Source organism: Haliaeetus leucocephalus, unplaced genomic scaffold, assembly GCF_000737465.1.
Source record: "Haliaeetus leucocephalus isolate CR32 unplaced genomic scaffold, Haliaeetus_leucocephalus-4.0 Scaffold751, whole genome shotgun sequence".
Classification (NCBI taxonomy): domain Eukaryota; kingdom Metazoa; phylum Chordata; class Aves; order Accipitriformes; family Accipitridae; genus Haliaeetus; species Haliaeetus leucocephalus.
The window spans coordinates 3,868,093-3,883,888 of record NW_010973187.1 but is presented as its reverse complement, the minus strand read 5'-3'; the positions used below and the strand labels follow the sequence as shown (position 1 = coordinate 3,883,888).

General features: G+C 44.5%; 1 protein-coding gene across 1 annotated transcript in view; it reads right to left on the bottom strand.

The window, feature by feature from the left end:
* Nucleotides 1-6,102: 6,102 nt before the first annotated feature.
* CELSR1 (cadherin, EGF LAG seven-pass G-type receptor 1) overlaps nucleotides 6,103-15,796 on the bottom strand; it is a gene marked incomplete at its 5' end in the record, with an annotated part of 173,166 nt that continues 163,472 nt past the window's right edge. Inside the window, 9 exons of the mRNA XM_010581081.1 lie at nucleotides 6,103-6,371; nucleotides 6,678-6,920; nucleotides 7,852-8,019; nucleotides 8,848-8,951; nucleotides 9,460-9,596; nucleotides 9,900-10,025; nucleotides 11,999-12,125; nucleotides 13,403-13,482; nucleotides 14,812-14,924. Of these exons, the coding sequence (XP_010579383.1) occupies nucleotides 6,103-6,371; nucleotides 6,678-6,920; nucleotides 7,852-8,019; nucleotides 8,848-8,951; nucleotides 9,460-9,596; nucleotides 9,900-10,025; nucleotides 11,999-12,125; nucleotides 13,403-13,482; nucleotides 14,812-14,924 (1,367 nt within the window). The remainder of the gene's footprint in view (nucleotides 6,372-6,677; nucleotides 6,921-7,851; nucleotides 8,020-8,847; nucleotides 8,952-9,459; nucleotides 9,597-9,899; nucleotides 10,026-11,998; nucleotides 12,126-13,402; nucleotides 13,483-14,811; nucleotides 14,925-15,796) is intronic.

Genomic DNA, 15,796 nt, shown 5'->3' with positions numbered 1-15,796 from the left:
CTTTTCTGTGACCCCCCCCCAGACCTCAGCAGCAGCATCCTCTGCAGCTGAGCTGTGCATCTAAGCATGACATAAGTATATGGACAAACTAACTCGTCATGCTATGAAGTCCTATTACAGGCTATTTGCAGATGTACTGGAATTGTCATTGAGATTTTTTAAGAACATTAGACAAATCCCCAGTTATCCCAGGTTGTTGGAGCAGCTGGGCAATGTGATCGCTTAGGTTACTGCAGCCTTATTGTGCCATGATGCTGCCACTGGTCCATCTCTTTGGGAGTCCTTTTTCTTACAATTTGCTTATGCCAAATGTCATTGTAAAGATTAGGACAAGAAAAGGGAATGAAATGGAAAATTTTTTTTTTTTTTTTGGTTGTTGGTAGGCCTACTGCTCGCATTTTGTGGGCTGCTCTGGTCTCTTCTCTCTCTCTGCCATCTCCAGAAAGGCTACATTAGACCTGGGAAGGGGCTGAAGAAGGACAAGAAGGAAGGCTAAAAGGTACAGCAGGATTTCTGCACAAGGAACAATTACAGAGATCCGAGCTGTTCAGGTAGAAAGCGACAACCCATGTGCTCTAGGATGGAGCACTTCCTCTTTGACCTGGAGAAGGTGATTGAGAAACGATTGCTCACTGCCTCTCATGGTGCAGGCGGCAAAGGTGTTCATTGCAGGGGACAGGAATGAAGCTGAAGACGAGTAAGAATTTTTTCTTGCTGCTTGTGACCAAATCAGGCAACCCACTGCATACCAGAAGTTTATGTGGGTTCAAAACACAACAGGACATGTTACTGCAGGAAAGAATGGGCTGCTGGAGACAAGCACAACCCCTTCTGCTGGGGCGCCCTGAGCTGCAGCATGCTGGGGCTGTGGACCCTGCTGGGGCCACCTCGCCATGTCATGTGTGGCTGGCTGATAATCCTCTTTTCCTAAACTTCTGCTGTTGGCCATTACTGGAGACAGGATCACGGGCTGGTCTGTGAATAATTATTTGAATAATAAATAAGCCTCAGCTTATTTATGCTTTTCCACAGTAAAGTGAACTAATACTGGCGAACAAACTCAAGTATTAGTGTTACACCAAAAAATGAACTTGTACAATAAAATTTAGAACAGTTTCCCTTTGGGCTAATTGCTTGGGTTTGTTTAATGGCATGTTTTGGCAGAGCTGTTTGCAAATTGAAGATCCTGTCTTTGATTTTGCCCCTAAATCATGACAGTAACCAGACCCTCTCCACCTGACCTCACATACTCCCAGTTTATAGCCTAATGTCTAGAAACATTTATGGAAAAGTTGGCCAGATGATACTGAGAAATACTTGTATTTCCAGAAAGCTGGCAGACATGTGCAGGTCACTGCTGTGCTTTGTGAGATGCGTGAACAAAGACTTGCACAACAGCCTGAAAAGTACAGAGTGAGCAAGACCATGGCTTGGCCTCATTTGGCTTGAGAAAGCCAAGAACATAGCCAAGAATGTCCAAAAAGTTCCTTCTCATTGCAGGCTTTAATGGGCTGGGCTGGCTGCCTCACACCCTTCTAGCTCCTCTCCAACCTCCTCTTCTAAACCCAGTGCTTTCCTGGCGGTCCGCTTTGCTCCAGGTTAGTGGAGGGTGTTTTTCTTCCATGGACTGTTTCCCAGGTGTGAGAAATGCCGCGGGTTTGGACGGAAAAGCAATGCATGCGGTGGTACCCTGTGCCAGCAAACTGCACTGGGGGTGTGTGTGTGTCTTCCATCCATCCATCCACCCGAAGCAAACTCCCCATGAGATACCACCCAGGGCTGGGAGCACCCCGCAGGGAGCAGTGCTGGCGGCTGATGCTTTACAGCCTCTGCTTCCTTGGTGAGAGTGACGGGTACATCTACCTCCCTCCTGCTACTTTCTAAACCCCAGGAAATGCCATTTGGACCCTGTGCATCTGTACTGCACTTAAAATAAACCACCAAAAGAATACAAGTTCAAAAAAAAAGTCTTAATTTATTGTAAATTCTTTCATCTGTGCTGCAATTCCAGTGTTCTGCACATTAATAAATATACATTTGTTAAAAAAAAAAACAACCTCCAGTGCCTAATCTGCCATAAAGCTTTTAAAAAGTCATAAAAATAGGTTTTAATTTTTTTGCCATTAATACAACTGACCCTCATTTACTGCAACAATTCTGATCAAAATAAAAACTACCTACATCTCACTGGGACAAAATATACATACACAGATGTAAAAACAACTAGTGTGGGTTATACACAATGCCTGAGCACACAGCCAAGTGCCAGACCCTTAAAACATTCAAAACTTTTTTCAGTCAGAAAATGTCACACAATATGTTGCATAATTTTTAAAGGAACAGCAACCTTCCTCCCTCTCCGCTTCCAAAGGCCTCCCTGATACATTTGAAAATGCATAGGAATATAATGAAACCAAGATTACAGTACATATTATTTCATTTTTTCCTCAACTCCTGCATTTTATTTAGCTTGATTTTCTGTTTTTTTCCCTTTCAACACACACAGTTACACAAATGAAAGCCAAAAGGGCTGCTACAGTGAGCGAGGAGCTCCTGAAAGCCTTGGCAGCGGAGAGCAGGTCATGGCCACACCATTGCTGCCCTTTGAGTCGCGTATTCCCACCACGGGGAGCTGCCAGCAGAGCTCTGCCCCATGCTGTTGGATGCAAACTTTTTCACATCTTCTTTTTCCTGTTCCTGTAAACACTGCAGGAAGGTGAAGACAGTGGAGAGGCCACGCTTAACTTTCCTATACTTGTGAAACCAGCATAGTTTGTGGGAAACACGAAACTTTAAGCCATCCATGTGCTTTTTGAAACACTGAGAAGGCCAGGGCTTTGTCAAAGAGCTGGGCAGTGAAACCTGGACATCCTTAAAGACTCGCATTTCTGCTTTGATTAGCAACGTGCTGCCTCCAGTGGGAAAGACATTAACAGCAAAATAAAATACTGCGCCTGAGGCAGAACTTGCCCCACAGGAGGAGGGCCCTCTTCTTGGGACACGCAGAGCGCTGTTTTGTCGCAGAGCCAGACCAAAGTCAAAACCTATCATGCAATGACACCACTTGTTTTCTTGTTCTTGGTAGGGGAAATATTTATTTGACTTCTTCCAGGCAAGGACTGTGTTGAAATCTTAGATAAAGATAAGACTTATTTTTAGTCCTGAAGTTCAGTTGCTGAACATTTCAATGCACTTGGGAGAAGACGTCAAAACACCAAGAAATGAAAAATCAAAACATTTTTTGTGGGTTTTAGAAGAGGTTACGAAAAAAACATACTCTGTCCTTAAAGTGTTCCAAAATCTGTCAACAAAACTTATAAATTAGTCATAGATTTTGATGTAATCTTTACTGTATTACTTTGAAAACTGCATTGCATCTTAAGGTGGCTTCCATGCAAACCTCAGTTACTCTATCAAATGCCAAATTCAAGTAAAATTGTGCAATGTTCATATAAAAAATATCAAAACCTCTTTTAATTGATTTCCTATTATCAAATTAAGAAGATCAGTATAAATGTAAAATATACAAAGGAAATTTTTCTTTAGCAACACCATACAAAATATATAAAAGTATCTACACTTTTTATATATATATATAAAGGATTTTTTTTTTCTTAAGACGACGTGTCCATAGAGGGGTGGACAGAGATGCTGGCATAGAAACGAAAGGACACTTGTTGGGATATTCCTCCCTAGAGCCCAGCAAGCCGAAGGGTTCACGCTGTAGCCGGACAAAACTCCACAAGAGATGTCTCCTGGTGCTTGTCTTAAGGCTGATGGATTGACTTACTATACGTCCACTGCGATAATAATGTGTTTTTCCTTGATTCTCCCCAGTAATAAACAAACCCTGTAGCACTGTCCGCACTGCAAGCAGGTATCTGGCCCTCACAGTGCATCCCTGTGGCCATTTCCATGCGTTTTGGCACGGGTTCATGCCGCGCAGAGAGTACCACACAGCAGCCTTATAGCAGGTGCATCCGGGCACTGTGTCTCCGCCGCGAGCGGTCAGGAGTCTGCCATAACGTGAAACCATGTGGGAATCAATGCCCACCTTGTCCTCCTCGCTATGCGGCCACTCTGACGAAGTCCGAGGTGACCCTGCGGCGAGGAGTCCAGAACCACGCAGCAGCGATCACAGTTTCCTGATGGTTCAAATTGAAGTTTCGTTACTGCCTCTGTTAGTGAGAAGAAGTAAGCATGCAGGCTTAGGGTTAAACAGGCACAGGCAAACCACTCCACCCGAAACCACCTAATCCCTTCTAGTAAGGGCTCATGCTCCGTGAATTTACCACGCCTTGCCAATACAACGCTTGCAAGGGGGATGCTGCCCTGGAGGGCAAGACCAGCTGGGTGAAACATTTCCAGGTAGTACACAAGATGCACTCTTTAGAGGAAGCTCTACAGAGGGCTTGTATTTGGCTAAGGCTTAGGTGAAGATGCAAGGTTCACACACAAATCTTACAAGCTGTTAGAAACCTGGTATTTCAGACATTCATGCGATCTGCTGTCCAACAGCAGCGTTTTACATTATGCAAAAGGTGTGGAGATAAAACAGTCGCTTAGTACAAACTGGCTAGTTATTCTCCAGTAATGACTGTATTACCTGGTAGCGGCAAGTAGTTATCACTTGTTAAAAACATCTCTGTTTCCTGGCTAACCAGGATATATTTCATCTCCTGGCAACCCAAAGAGGCACTTTTATAGTGAGCTGGGAATGGTCTGTGCACCCAGACAACATGGGTGCCTAAAGCACAGTGGGACAATGTCAGAGTTAAAGCTGGGTGAGAAATTTTCTCTTGGTTTGGAGAAAGAACGATACTATTATTTGTGTTAATAAAAAATGAGTCTATATGCATAAGTTGTTTGCGCAGACTTTACATATGGCTATTTTCCTCATTTTAAGTGCAAGAATTGATGTGACAAGTAACAAGGTTTCTGAGAATACCTTTTGGCTGAGAGCTTGCTCAGCCTTTTGTTAACGTTTAATTTAGTTTACAATGGCAAATATGCACACTGATCGCCAGGCAGTGGGTGGGAATTGTGCACCTGGTAATTTAGGGTCAGTAGCTTGACACGGCACTTTCTCTACAGCCTTTGGATCTCCTGCCCCAGCAATGGTTTCCCTCTGCCCAGTGGACACCCATGCCATGCTCCTCTCAGCCTAGCTCCTTTCCCCACCAAAACACTGGACTTCCTCAGGGGTCCTCTTCGCTGGGGTCTTGCCCCCACCCGCCCTGCTCCCTGCTGGCTGCCAGACACCCACAGCTCTTGCCGGTCTTACTGGACATGCATCAAGAAGTGCTGCTCCATGTTTACCCTCTGCTTCTCCTCCTCCTTCTGTACCTGGTACTGGCCACATTAACTGCACCCCGTTAGTGATAGGTCCCTAATGGCCCCAAACACTCTCCCTGACACAAAAGGGGAGAACAGGTGAAAAACAGAGGGGAAACCAAATGTTCCCATGGTCCAAGGGGGGTGAAGGTGAGGGGCTGAGGGCACAGAAGCAGGAGCAGGGGGTAGTCCCGAGCAGAGCATCCCTGAGGGCATGCATAGCTCTCAGGACCACAGGTGGGCATTGGTAAACCATCTCAGATGCCTGGCAGCATGAGGGAGTGGAAAAAGCCCATCCTTGTTCTGGTGATGTGTGTAGCCAAGGGCTGGGGAAGGCGATGACCTCGGCAGCTCACCAGGCAGGGAAGGGATAGATAATTCATGTGGATGTGGGAGCTCAGTTTGCTGTGACTAGGGGGCACCATGCCAAGTGCAGCAAGTCCCATGGCAAGATGACGGGGCAGAGCTAGGTTGCTCTAGTCCACAGAGTGCCAGTAACACATCAGCTTGCCAAGTCGGAGGATGCCAGGGTGACCGGTAACAGGTGTCTGTCATGGCACCTTGCCCGTGATACCTATTTTGGCCTTCTCCATCAGTGAAACACTGTGGCTTCGGGACACAGTATGGAGAAGCCATCAGGACAGTCACTGGTGCAGGACTCTGGTCCAGTCACCAGGTGAAATCCTTGCTTACGTGGGAGTTTGGGACTGGAAAGTGGAGGGAGAGACAGAGCCATGTGAGGTCTGCCAGGGCATCCCAGTGTGGCACTTACTCTGAGTCTGAGGTGTCAGCATGTCCTGTTCCCACTTGGACGTTCATGGCCATGCCGTTGAGCTGGTCTCGAGACTGCTCCCTCCGAGCATTTTTTACTGTCACCCCCGAGTCCGAGGGAGAGCGGACCCCATCATTTGTCCCCAGGGAAGTACTCCTGGATGAGATCGTGGTCTGATTGTAATCCGATAGCTTTTCCCGCAGTCGATTCTTCATATTCTTATCCACCAGCGGGGGAGGGTAGGTGACTTTATTTTTTAAGATGCCTGTCAGGGAAAAGAGGGAATAATGAGAATTTTGAAACGTATCAGTAATTTCCTTTATCAAGCTGAACACATCCAAGAAGCGATATTTTATATTTCTTAATCAGACTTCTAGTTTGTCACTTTATTTCAAAACCAAAAGATTAGACTTCAGCAACTACCTGCTAACTTCCCATGGTGTATCTGGTTACACAGGTTGGAGCCATTTGGAAAGTGTTCTTCCCTGATAGAGCTACCATATGAACTAATTAATGCTCATTAACCCCCCAGCCTTCCAGTCCAGCTGTGAGGCAAGACTGGCTGCACTACCTTTCCTCTGCTCTGGCTGCTGGTTATTCTGGTGGGACAGAGGTCTGTTCTCCTTCTGCTGCCCTTCGTTCTCCTTGTCCTGCGGTGCTTCATTGCTGTGGTTCACCTGGTTTTCCCTGTGGAGCTCTACGTTGACCTTGGTCTCGACTTTGAGTTTCTGTTTCCCACTGGGGTCCTCACTGTCGCTGGCCGTTACGCACTCTGTGGGCCAATAGGGTTTCACATGATTGGGAAGGGTATCAACTGCAATGCAAAAAAACACTAGCTCGAAAACCACTTCTGATATGTTTTCTTAACCACTGCACAGCCAGTCCTGTTCCCTGTGGCTGGGGAGGAGTTGTGTGTCAAACCAGAGCAAATGTTCAGCTGATCCTTCCTGGACTGCACTGCCCTCAGGGTGCAGCGAGCCCCCAAAAACACACCTGGTAGGATGGCAGGGTGTCCAAACCCTTCCCAGAGCAAGGTCACTGGCTCTATTACGGAGAAGTGTGAGGCAAACCTGCCCTCTCAACTGTCCAGGGCCAGTGATCCCACCGGCTCCTTGGGGAGGTTGGCTTCTTAAGGGTGAGGGCACCCAAGGCACCTTATGCTGTGCCTATGCAGAGCACCAGCACACAGTCTGGACGTTTGTCAGTCAAAGCTGACTATCTTTAGGACAAGATGAACTATGCCTAGAAATGCCTGCACCCTGCCACACAGTATTGATATTAATGGCCAGTGATCTCCAGCTCTTTAGCTCCAGGATCTACCTGACACCACTAAATCCACATGCCTGTATTGCATGAGGAGAGGCAGGTATTTCTTCCCCCTGCCCTCAAAACAACCAGCTTCTCCCTCCTCTTCTTCTTCCTTCATATGAGACTTTGCTGGCAGGGCAGCACCATTGCCAAGTGCTGTTGGGACCTGCCTGCAAAGCACACTCTCTGCCTGAGCACCGTAAGTTGCAGATTTGCTGAAGCATCCTTTTACTTGTGCTCAGCCACTCCTGTGAACAAGCCTTTGGAAGGAAGAAAGGTCTCTAAGCTGGGGACAACAAGGATCTCTGCAGAAGCAAGGCACAGTGGTAAGGATGCTGTCTCAGCTGTATGGTAGACTGGCAAATTTGTCCCATCTACTCTAAAGCTATTTTATAGAAGGGAATAAATCCACTGCTCTCCCCTCACATTGGTAGTACCTTTGGGTGTGCTGTGGATTGGGCCACGTTCATTATTTTTGGAAGTAGATGTGTTCCACTTTTTCTCCGTCTCGAGCCCATCTTCCTCACTGTCCGATGAATGGGAGGAGGCATAAGAGCTGCTGTGTTCATCGAGGGACAGTTCACTGTCAGAGTCTGAATCGTGTTCTACAAATGCGGAAAGGGGAAACAAAGTGATGAGAGTGTGGACAGGAGTTGAACAAATCTGACAAATGCACAAGGAGAAAGAAAAGGCAGGCCTCTGGTTCAGGCCGTGCCAGGGATGAGCTCTTACATCCGTAAGTGTACATAGGATTAATTCACAAGGACTGCAGCATCCATCTAAGTAATTATGAGAAGCACAACTGCTCAGCTCAGCTAGTGGGCAGGACCTTTTATGTGCATGGGAGGTGCAGAACAGAATGGGGACACTTTTTTCATTATTCAATAGGCAGAACAGTAACTCCATAGGATCTTAATCAACACAACGCACAGGCAAACCAAGGTACCTAGAAATATCAAGAATCTGCAAATGCACTTAAAAAAACTTAAAAACTGCTACAAGGCAACAAAATTTAACGTCAAGACCCAAAGGAAAGGAAATCAGACACGAGACACTTCTGATTTTCTTGTACGAAACACACTGTAGTAAAGGAGGATATTGCCTCAAGGACTCAAACGTTAAAAGATCTCCAACTAAAAATCAAGAGCAACAGCACATAATTTGTGAGAAAGGAAGGGGACGCCAGAAACTGTCAACAGCTGTGACAGCTGTCAGATGAAAACTGAACCATCACAAGAAGCAGATACATGATATTTCCATTCCAGGATTCCCTAGTAAGGCAGCCATTGCATAGCTCATTATGCCAAGAGCATAACAAGAATGAGACACACCAAGTCAGACTAACTATTCTTCCTATTACAGAAGCCTTTGAAAAAAGTGCTGAGAAGGAGAAGGTGTACAACCGGGCCAAAACATTTAGAAATAATTCTTACCATTGGATTTTGATGGATTCCTATGAAAAATGGAGGAATCTGCTTCAGTCTGACCAGCCCTTGCTTGACTTGAGGATCCACTGAGCTTATGAGCAGCCTCATCCCTTTGAGAACAAAAACAGAGGACAACTTTCTTTGTTACTTTACTGTTCTTAACAACAAGGCAGACATGCAGATGAGATTCTTCCAGTCAAACGCAAACAGCTGCAGTGGATACTAGCCAGCCTGTGCTTGACTGTCAACGTGGTCACTTTTACAACAAGACATAGGTGATCCTAATGTAGCTGTCTGCCTTCGGCCACATGAATCACACTCTGAAAAAGCCTGAAGTTAATAAGCTAAATTGCACTCCTTGAGGCACGTCTGAATTTTAACAGGCAAGCAGCACGGCCCATATAGTTAACTTAAGTTATGTTAACCACTGCATTGTTGGAACTCCCCACTGAAGATGCATGCAAAAGAAAATGCACGAAAGAAAACGACAGTCACATAAAACAGAACTGTTAAGATATAAAACAAGTAGCATTTGAACCACAACATTTCTGTTTTCCACAAGAGCAATGAAAAGGGAAAGGCAAGCACCTGGAAGCCATGCACCTGCCACCTGATTACCTGAGAATATAAGCAAGGTAGCTATTGTGGCTCTTGGCTGACCTGACGGTGCTTTCTAGGGAGACAGTGGATTCCCCAATAGTTGTGCGATACATATTTGGCTCTTCTATATATGTGTTGTTACAGTTCAGAGATCGCTGAAGAAAAAAAAAAGAAGACACAAAGCAATAGTGAATGATCCTACCAAAAGCCCACGTTACCCACGAATGTATTAAGTTATGAAGGAACCAAGTGGTTTTTGATGCTGAGGAAAAGAACTCTCTCCTCTCAAAAGTTTTAATTAAAATAGTAATCAAAAGTTTTGAGAGTAATCTTTGTATATCAGTAATCTTTGTACAAGTCACTGAAAGCGATCAGACAATTCACTTAATTACAGACAAGCCACCTACAAGTTTATTTTAGGTAACTTCTGCCAGCAAAAGGATGGGTTTTTTCCTTACAGTTAATAATGTAGCTCTTGTTGCAGTGGAATCGTCTGGAAGAGGTTTCTTCCCAGTTAAAGTGTTCTTCAAGTGCTTCCTGACCTCTTTGTTAAATACGCAGTGGAAGAAGAAAATGAACAGCCCCTGGATCGTTTTAGAGAGAGGAAGAATAAATGTAAATGATTTATTACTGCCAAACTGCAAATACAGATATTAGAGAAGAGCTGTTTTGAAACAACTGCTGAATTCTACTTCACAGACCATGATTTCAATAGCAATAACTATTTTCTGTCTTTTACTGAAATGACATTGATTGATCTCCTCGGACTTCTTCATAATTTCCTTCCAAGTTCAAATGCACATAAAAGGCCTGGGAAAATATACACAATGAAGTGTTCCTCCAGGGTTTACAGAGCAGAGCTTGTGGTAGGTGCCACCCTCCCTTGTCATTTGGGAAGAAACTTTCTTCTCAAAATATCCAACAGGGACCTCAATGTCCCACTGGAAGACATGGCAGGGAGTTTCAGGGTTCTACTTGCACTAAGATTTTAGAGCTTTTACACTGACGATGAGACAAAATCAATAGCAGCACATAAAAAATATCATAGCCTTTAGTGAAAACCGCTGGAAATGGGGAACTTGTCTGGTAGGTGTCCTTAATACTGTTGTTGCTAAGAGAACTTTAGAAAGCCTTGTGAGACATGGACGGATATTGGAGGCAGAGAGGTCCCAACTTTTGCCTCATACGTTCCTTGGTTCAGCAATACCTCCTGGTGGGAAAATCACTAAAATCCCAAGGGCTGGGCAGTTTTTGGCTACCAGGAACACACATTAACAGCTTTCACTGTGGGCAGGGGGCATGCACGTGTGTGCCGTCAGATGTATTTGCTCTGAGGGAATTCATGCAGCTGCCAAATTGTTATCAATTTTGGTTGGAGGTATAGTACATAGAAGCCAGTCACTCATGAAGTTGCAGCTGTACCAACATCACAAGATGCCTGCATTTCACGATTTCAGCCAAAGCAATTGACTTAGAGTAACTTTAAACTTCAAGCTCACTTTCCAAACATTCAATCAAATGCAATCTTAGCTGGCATTAGCACTTTGGGATTATTCATTAATAAAATTCACATAAATGTCTCTTTAAAAATACAAGTTCAAAGAAGGCAATGACGTGAAACGCCACATACCACTGTGCCTCTCTGGGCAAGTTTGGAGAATTCCAGCTGCTGACTTTCTTCCCTCTCATCAGGTTTATATTTAATTTAATTTTTGTTTAGGCTTGTGGAAGCCTGGTTCTACAGCCTGAGCAGGTGTATTTATTTCAGAGCATACCAATTGCAGTGGCAAAATAACCTTGCTCCAGGCTGGCCTATCTGGTGTGCTTCCAGGGCATGGACAGTCATCTCTGGAGGAGACCTGACAGACTTCTTTTTTTGTTTGGCTGCAATTTGTGGCTGTTGTGCTGCAGCTAGCACTAGCTGTTTTAATACTGGAGGCACTTGCCAGGACAGTTACTGTCATCCTTGGTCACATTCAAATTGTGACCAACATGAAGCTTCATGACTACTTCCATGCCAGGTCTCCTACAAATAACTATTTTCTGCAACTTTAATCAACGAGTGTGTACACTAGGACAGGCAACCTACTAAAACCCTAATGCAACGAGTTGTATTTTAAAATCATTATTTGACTCATTTCTTTAAACAGTAACTTAATTTGTGAAAGCCTTGAACTTGGAGCCATCCACTTCGGGTGAAATAGAACAGTCTCATGTTTGCGGTAGCAACAGAATGACTCTTAACAATGAGCACACAGAAGACAGTAACAAAGACTTTGTCTCCAGAATGATAGAGGTATAATTGCCTACTGTTATTTATCTGTCACACGTTACAATAGTAGAGCACTTATCTTTAGAATGACTAAAAATGAGAGATGCAATTACTCAAAGTTATGGTTTTGGTGAAAAGAACCCTCTCTTTGAGAAAAGAATGCAAAAATTGTACTTGACACCTCTCTTCTTCTGAAGTTAGCTCATGTTTAGCAGATTTTTGGAGGTCTGGGTTCAGCAGCGTGCTCCCCAACGACTACCACAGACAAGATGCCATCCAACTTACCTGCAGGCAGCTGAAAATGGCAAAGAGATAGTGAAACGTCATGACGTCGCTGTTCACTGCCATCAGCCCCAGCAGCCATGTGGCACTGATGAGCAGCAAGAGCAGGAATGCCGTTCGCAGCACAGAGCTGTAAAGCAAACACAGATGGGCACTTGCAGTGGGACAGGATACAAGAGAACAGCCCAACTTCTCTGCACAGGCGGTGCTACGTGCCCAACAATTTGGCAACTGGAAAGGCCCTTTGGGAAAATTAGGGCAGTGTTCACCAGCTCCCAGTTCCCAAATCTCTCATTGCACTACTCAATGACTTAGCATATTCAGGTAAGAAAAAGGTGATTTCTTTTTACCAAGGTTTTCTTTAAACAAATCAGGCTGTTTGCCAAGTCCATGCTGTTCAGCCTTGTTGACTCTGAGGAAGACATCTGGGCCGTAAAAGGCCACATCCGTCTCATTTCTGTTTGTCAAGTTCACTCTCACATTCCTTCTCAACATTACAGACCAAGGTTTTGTATCGAGGGCACTCAGGGGAATATTTGTTTGCTTAAAAACATTATTTCCACAGACACTTTCAAAAGATGGCCACAATTCTAGTGGCAAAAGTTTTGTATTATGAGTAAAATAGGTGCCATTAAGTAGCAATTATACTCCATTTATTTAGGGAGATTTAAAAAAGAAACAAAAAAATTACCCAACAGCCAGGGCTGAATAAATAGCCAGAAGTCATCTTTTGAAATCTCATACAGCTACCCATTTGAAAAAAAAAAGGGCTGTCTTGCCACTAGCTAATCACATTTCAGTTCACAGGTAAATTCTGAGCTTTGGGCAAAACACGTTAATGGGAACAGGCTGCCACAGCAGCTCGGGAAGGCGGCAGGTTGCAGCTTGTGAGGCTTTCTGCTTGTCCTACCGGGAGCAGGATAGGGGGAGGTTGGCTGGCCCTCAGCACAGGAACCTCAACGGGTCTCTGCCACGACATGGCTGGTAACCCAGGCATTTGTGAGGGGAGACCTTTGTGAGCAACGGGTGAGCACAGGGAGACCCAGAATTACATCTACGTGGTCATACCACGGGCAGAGGTGAAGTGACAGTGTAGTAGGGAGTATGACGAAAGATCTGGAAGGACTGTAATGATACCATCCAGAGACCAGACCTTTCCCTCTCCCCTCACTTCTCGTGCCTACACTTGGTGGTGGTGCAGAGAACCGTGGTGGAGGTTTTACAGAGCCTCCAAGGGAACCCCAGGAACAGGCGCTAGTGAAGCAGCTCCAGTTGCCTCTACCAATGCTAATTGTCTCCTCCAAATATCTTTTCTATTTCCTGCTCCAACACTTGCTTTTAGGCAATTCTGTTTCCTTCTTATTCCTGGCCAGAACTTTTTCTATAGGTTTTTGAACCCAAACTTACATGACTCCAGTTTTTTCAAATGAACGTTGCCTTCGTCTGCACGATGCTTTCATTGCTAGTATAAAGATGACAGTGTTTACCTGAAAGAGAAATTGAAATAACAGCATGGATTCTTTATGTACATTTGTTAGAGCTCAGGTTTCAGTGAAAACGCAATTTTTATCCTAAAATGGTTCATGGTGCCAAGAATATTTTTCCTTCATTCCATGATTCATCTTGTTTCAAGCCAACATAGTCAGGAACATTCTGGGACTTGATCTGGATGAAACCCAGCAAGATGGCCCTATGCAAAGAGGCTTGAGTGAAAGATAAAAACTCAAGAATGGCTGTCCTTGTACAGACCAGAGTCCACTCAGCCCAGCACCCTGTTTCAGCTGGGCCAAACCAGAATATAAGAATACAATAACAGAGAAAGCATATAGTGATAATTCCTCTGAATACTCCTCCAGACTCCACTGATTTCCACAGCTGGGATGTACTAGGTGGGGTGGTGCATTTGTATTTAATCACTCATAGTGAGTATCAATGCAGAGAATTTGTCTGGTCATTCACTATCCAAAACCGTGCAGAGCTTTACCACCGCCATCGCCCTGTTTCTGGGAGTTTCTAACTTAACTCGCTGTGGAGAAACAATGCAGCTCATCCTGTTTGTTCTGAATCTGCTGTCTCCTGCTACCACTTCTGTTGGAAAAGACACTGAATGGTTGGCTCCACAGTCATTTTCCCGAGATCACCATGCTGTTATAGGCTCCTCCCTCCCCCCCTTCTCTGCAGCCTTCTTTTCTCTAGGCTGAAGGCTCCTAGTCCACTTAGCTGGCCCTCCCGTGGGGGTTCTCCCATGTCTCTGATGACTCGTGACCACAGTCTACACTGCTTCCAGGTCTACTTCATACTTTGTGAGATGAGGAAACCAGAACTGCCCTTGGTATTCAAGATAGAGTCACACCACGAATATTTATCTCCTGGTGCTCTGTTACTGAGGGAGGCTTTAAGGGAGAAGTTAAACACCAGCCCATTCTTTAAAATTCCTCAAATTTGAATTATTTAATATTCCTTTAGGACTTCTGGATGCAGTGACTTGTTATGGCTCATTTTGTTGATTTGTTTAATAAGCTCACCACCAACCAACCATTCAAACATAGAACAAAGCAAATGGGAAAAAATAAATAGGTTTCTGGCCATACAGCCATCGCTCCACAAGCAATCTTTGCACTGGCAAGCAGCCCTCTGATTTCCAGGAGCTTAGCTCATGTCTTATCTGTTTAAGCAAAAGAGGCAACCTCAAGTACATTGGCTTCAAATGTAAAGAATACAGTTGCTTTGCATTATGACTACTGTTTGACAAAACAGAAAAGAAAAGGTAGCAGTAAGGAAGAGGCAGCTCTGGATGCCACCTCCACCATACTTACAACTACAACAATTACGATGGGCCCAGCAAAACTCCAGATGAGGGTGTCATGAACAGACAACCAGCAGAAATCAGGGTTCCCATAGCCTTGTGGATCCAGACCAACAGCAAGCCCTGGGTCACAAAATGGAGAGAAAGTACATCAGAAAGATGTTGCTGAGATCTTCTATATAACCAGGCACATTTTCAAATCACTGTCTAACAAAATGATAATGGCAAAATGTGTTCAACAGGACAGACTAGGAAGTCAAAATCAAGACAAATATTGAAATAAAACTTTTGTAAGTCAACCTTTATGTTGGTCACTCCATATCAAATTATACTACGAGTTTTGCCTATCAGAGCGAAGTTCAGCTGCATAGAAATGACAATAAATGCAAGTCCCATATTAATTCTGTTTCAGCACAGTTTTATAGTCATACTCACACAGTGTGATGAAGCCTTGAGGATGAGTGACATGTTGAGGAATTTCAATAAGCCTATGCAGCAGAATGACATGAATCATAACTGAGGAGATGCCTATACTACAAAAAAAAGTGCATTCTTAACTGCTGTGAGCTTGCTGTCACTAAAATAACACCAGAGACAAAGGAACCTGGGAACTCATGGGAGTTAACCACTTGAGGTCAGGTGGGATTCATTTTGAGATGCCATCCCAGGTACCTCACTTTGCTTTCAGCGCTGTTTGAAATGGAGTTTGCTAATGCCCCTAAGGCAATTGAGTTAAGAACACACCTTTTACTGTTTTATTTTTCAAAGCCTGGACAATTCCATGGGATTCTCTGAGTCCAACCTCCACCTGGTGATTTACAGTGCTGCCTGATTTGGTGACCTACACCTTGCCCATATGGTGACAGACTGGGATTGCTGCCTTTGACCTGCAAAATCATAGAATCACAGAATCATTTAGGTTGGAAAAGACCTTTAAGATCATTGAGTCCAACCATTAACCTAACACTGCCAAGTCCACCACTAAACCATGTCCC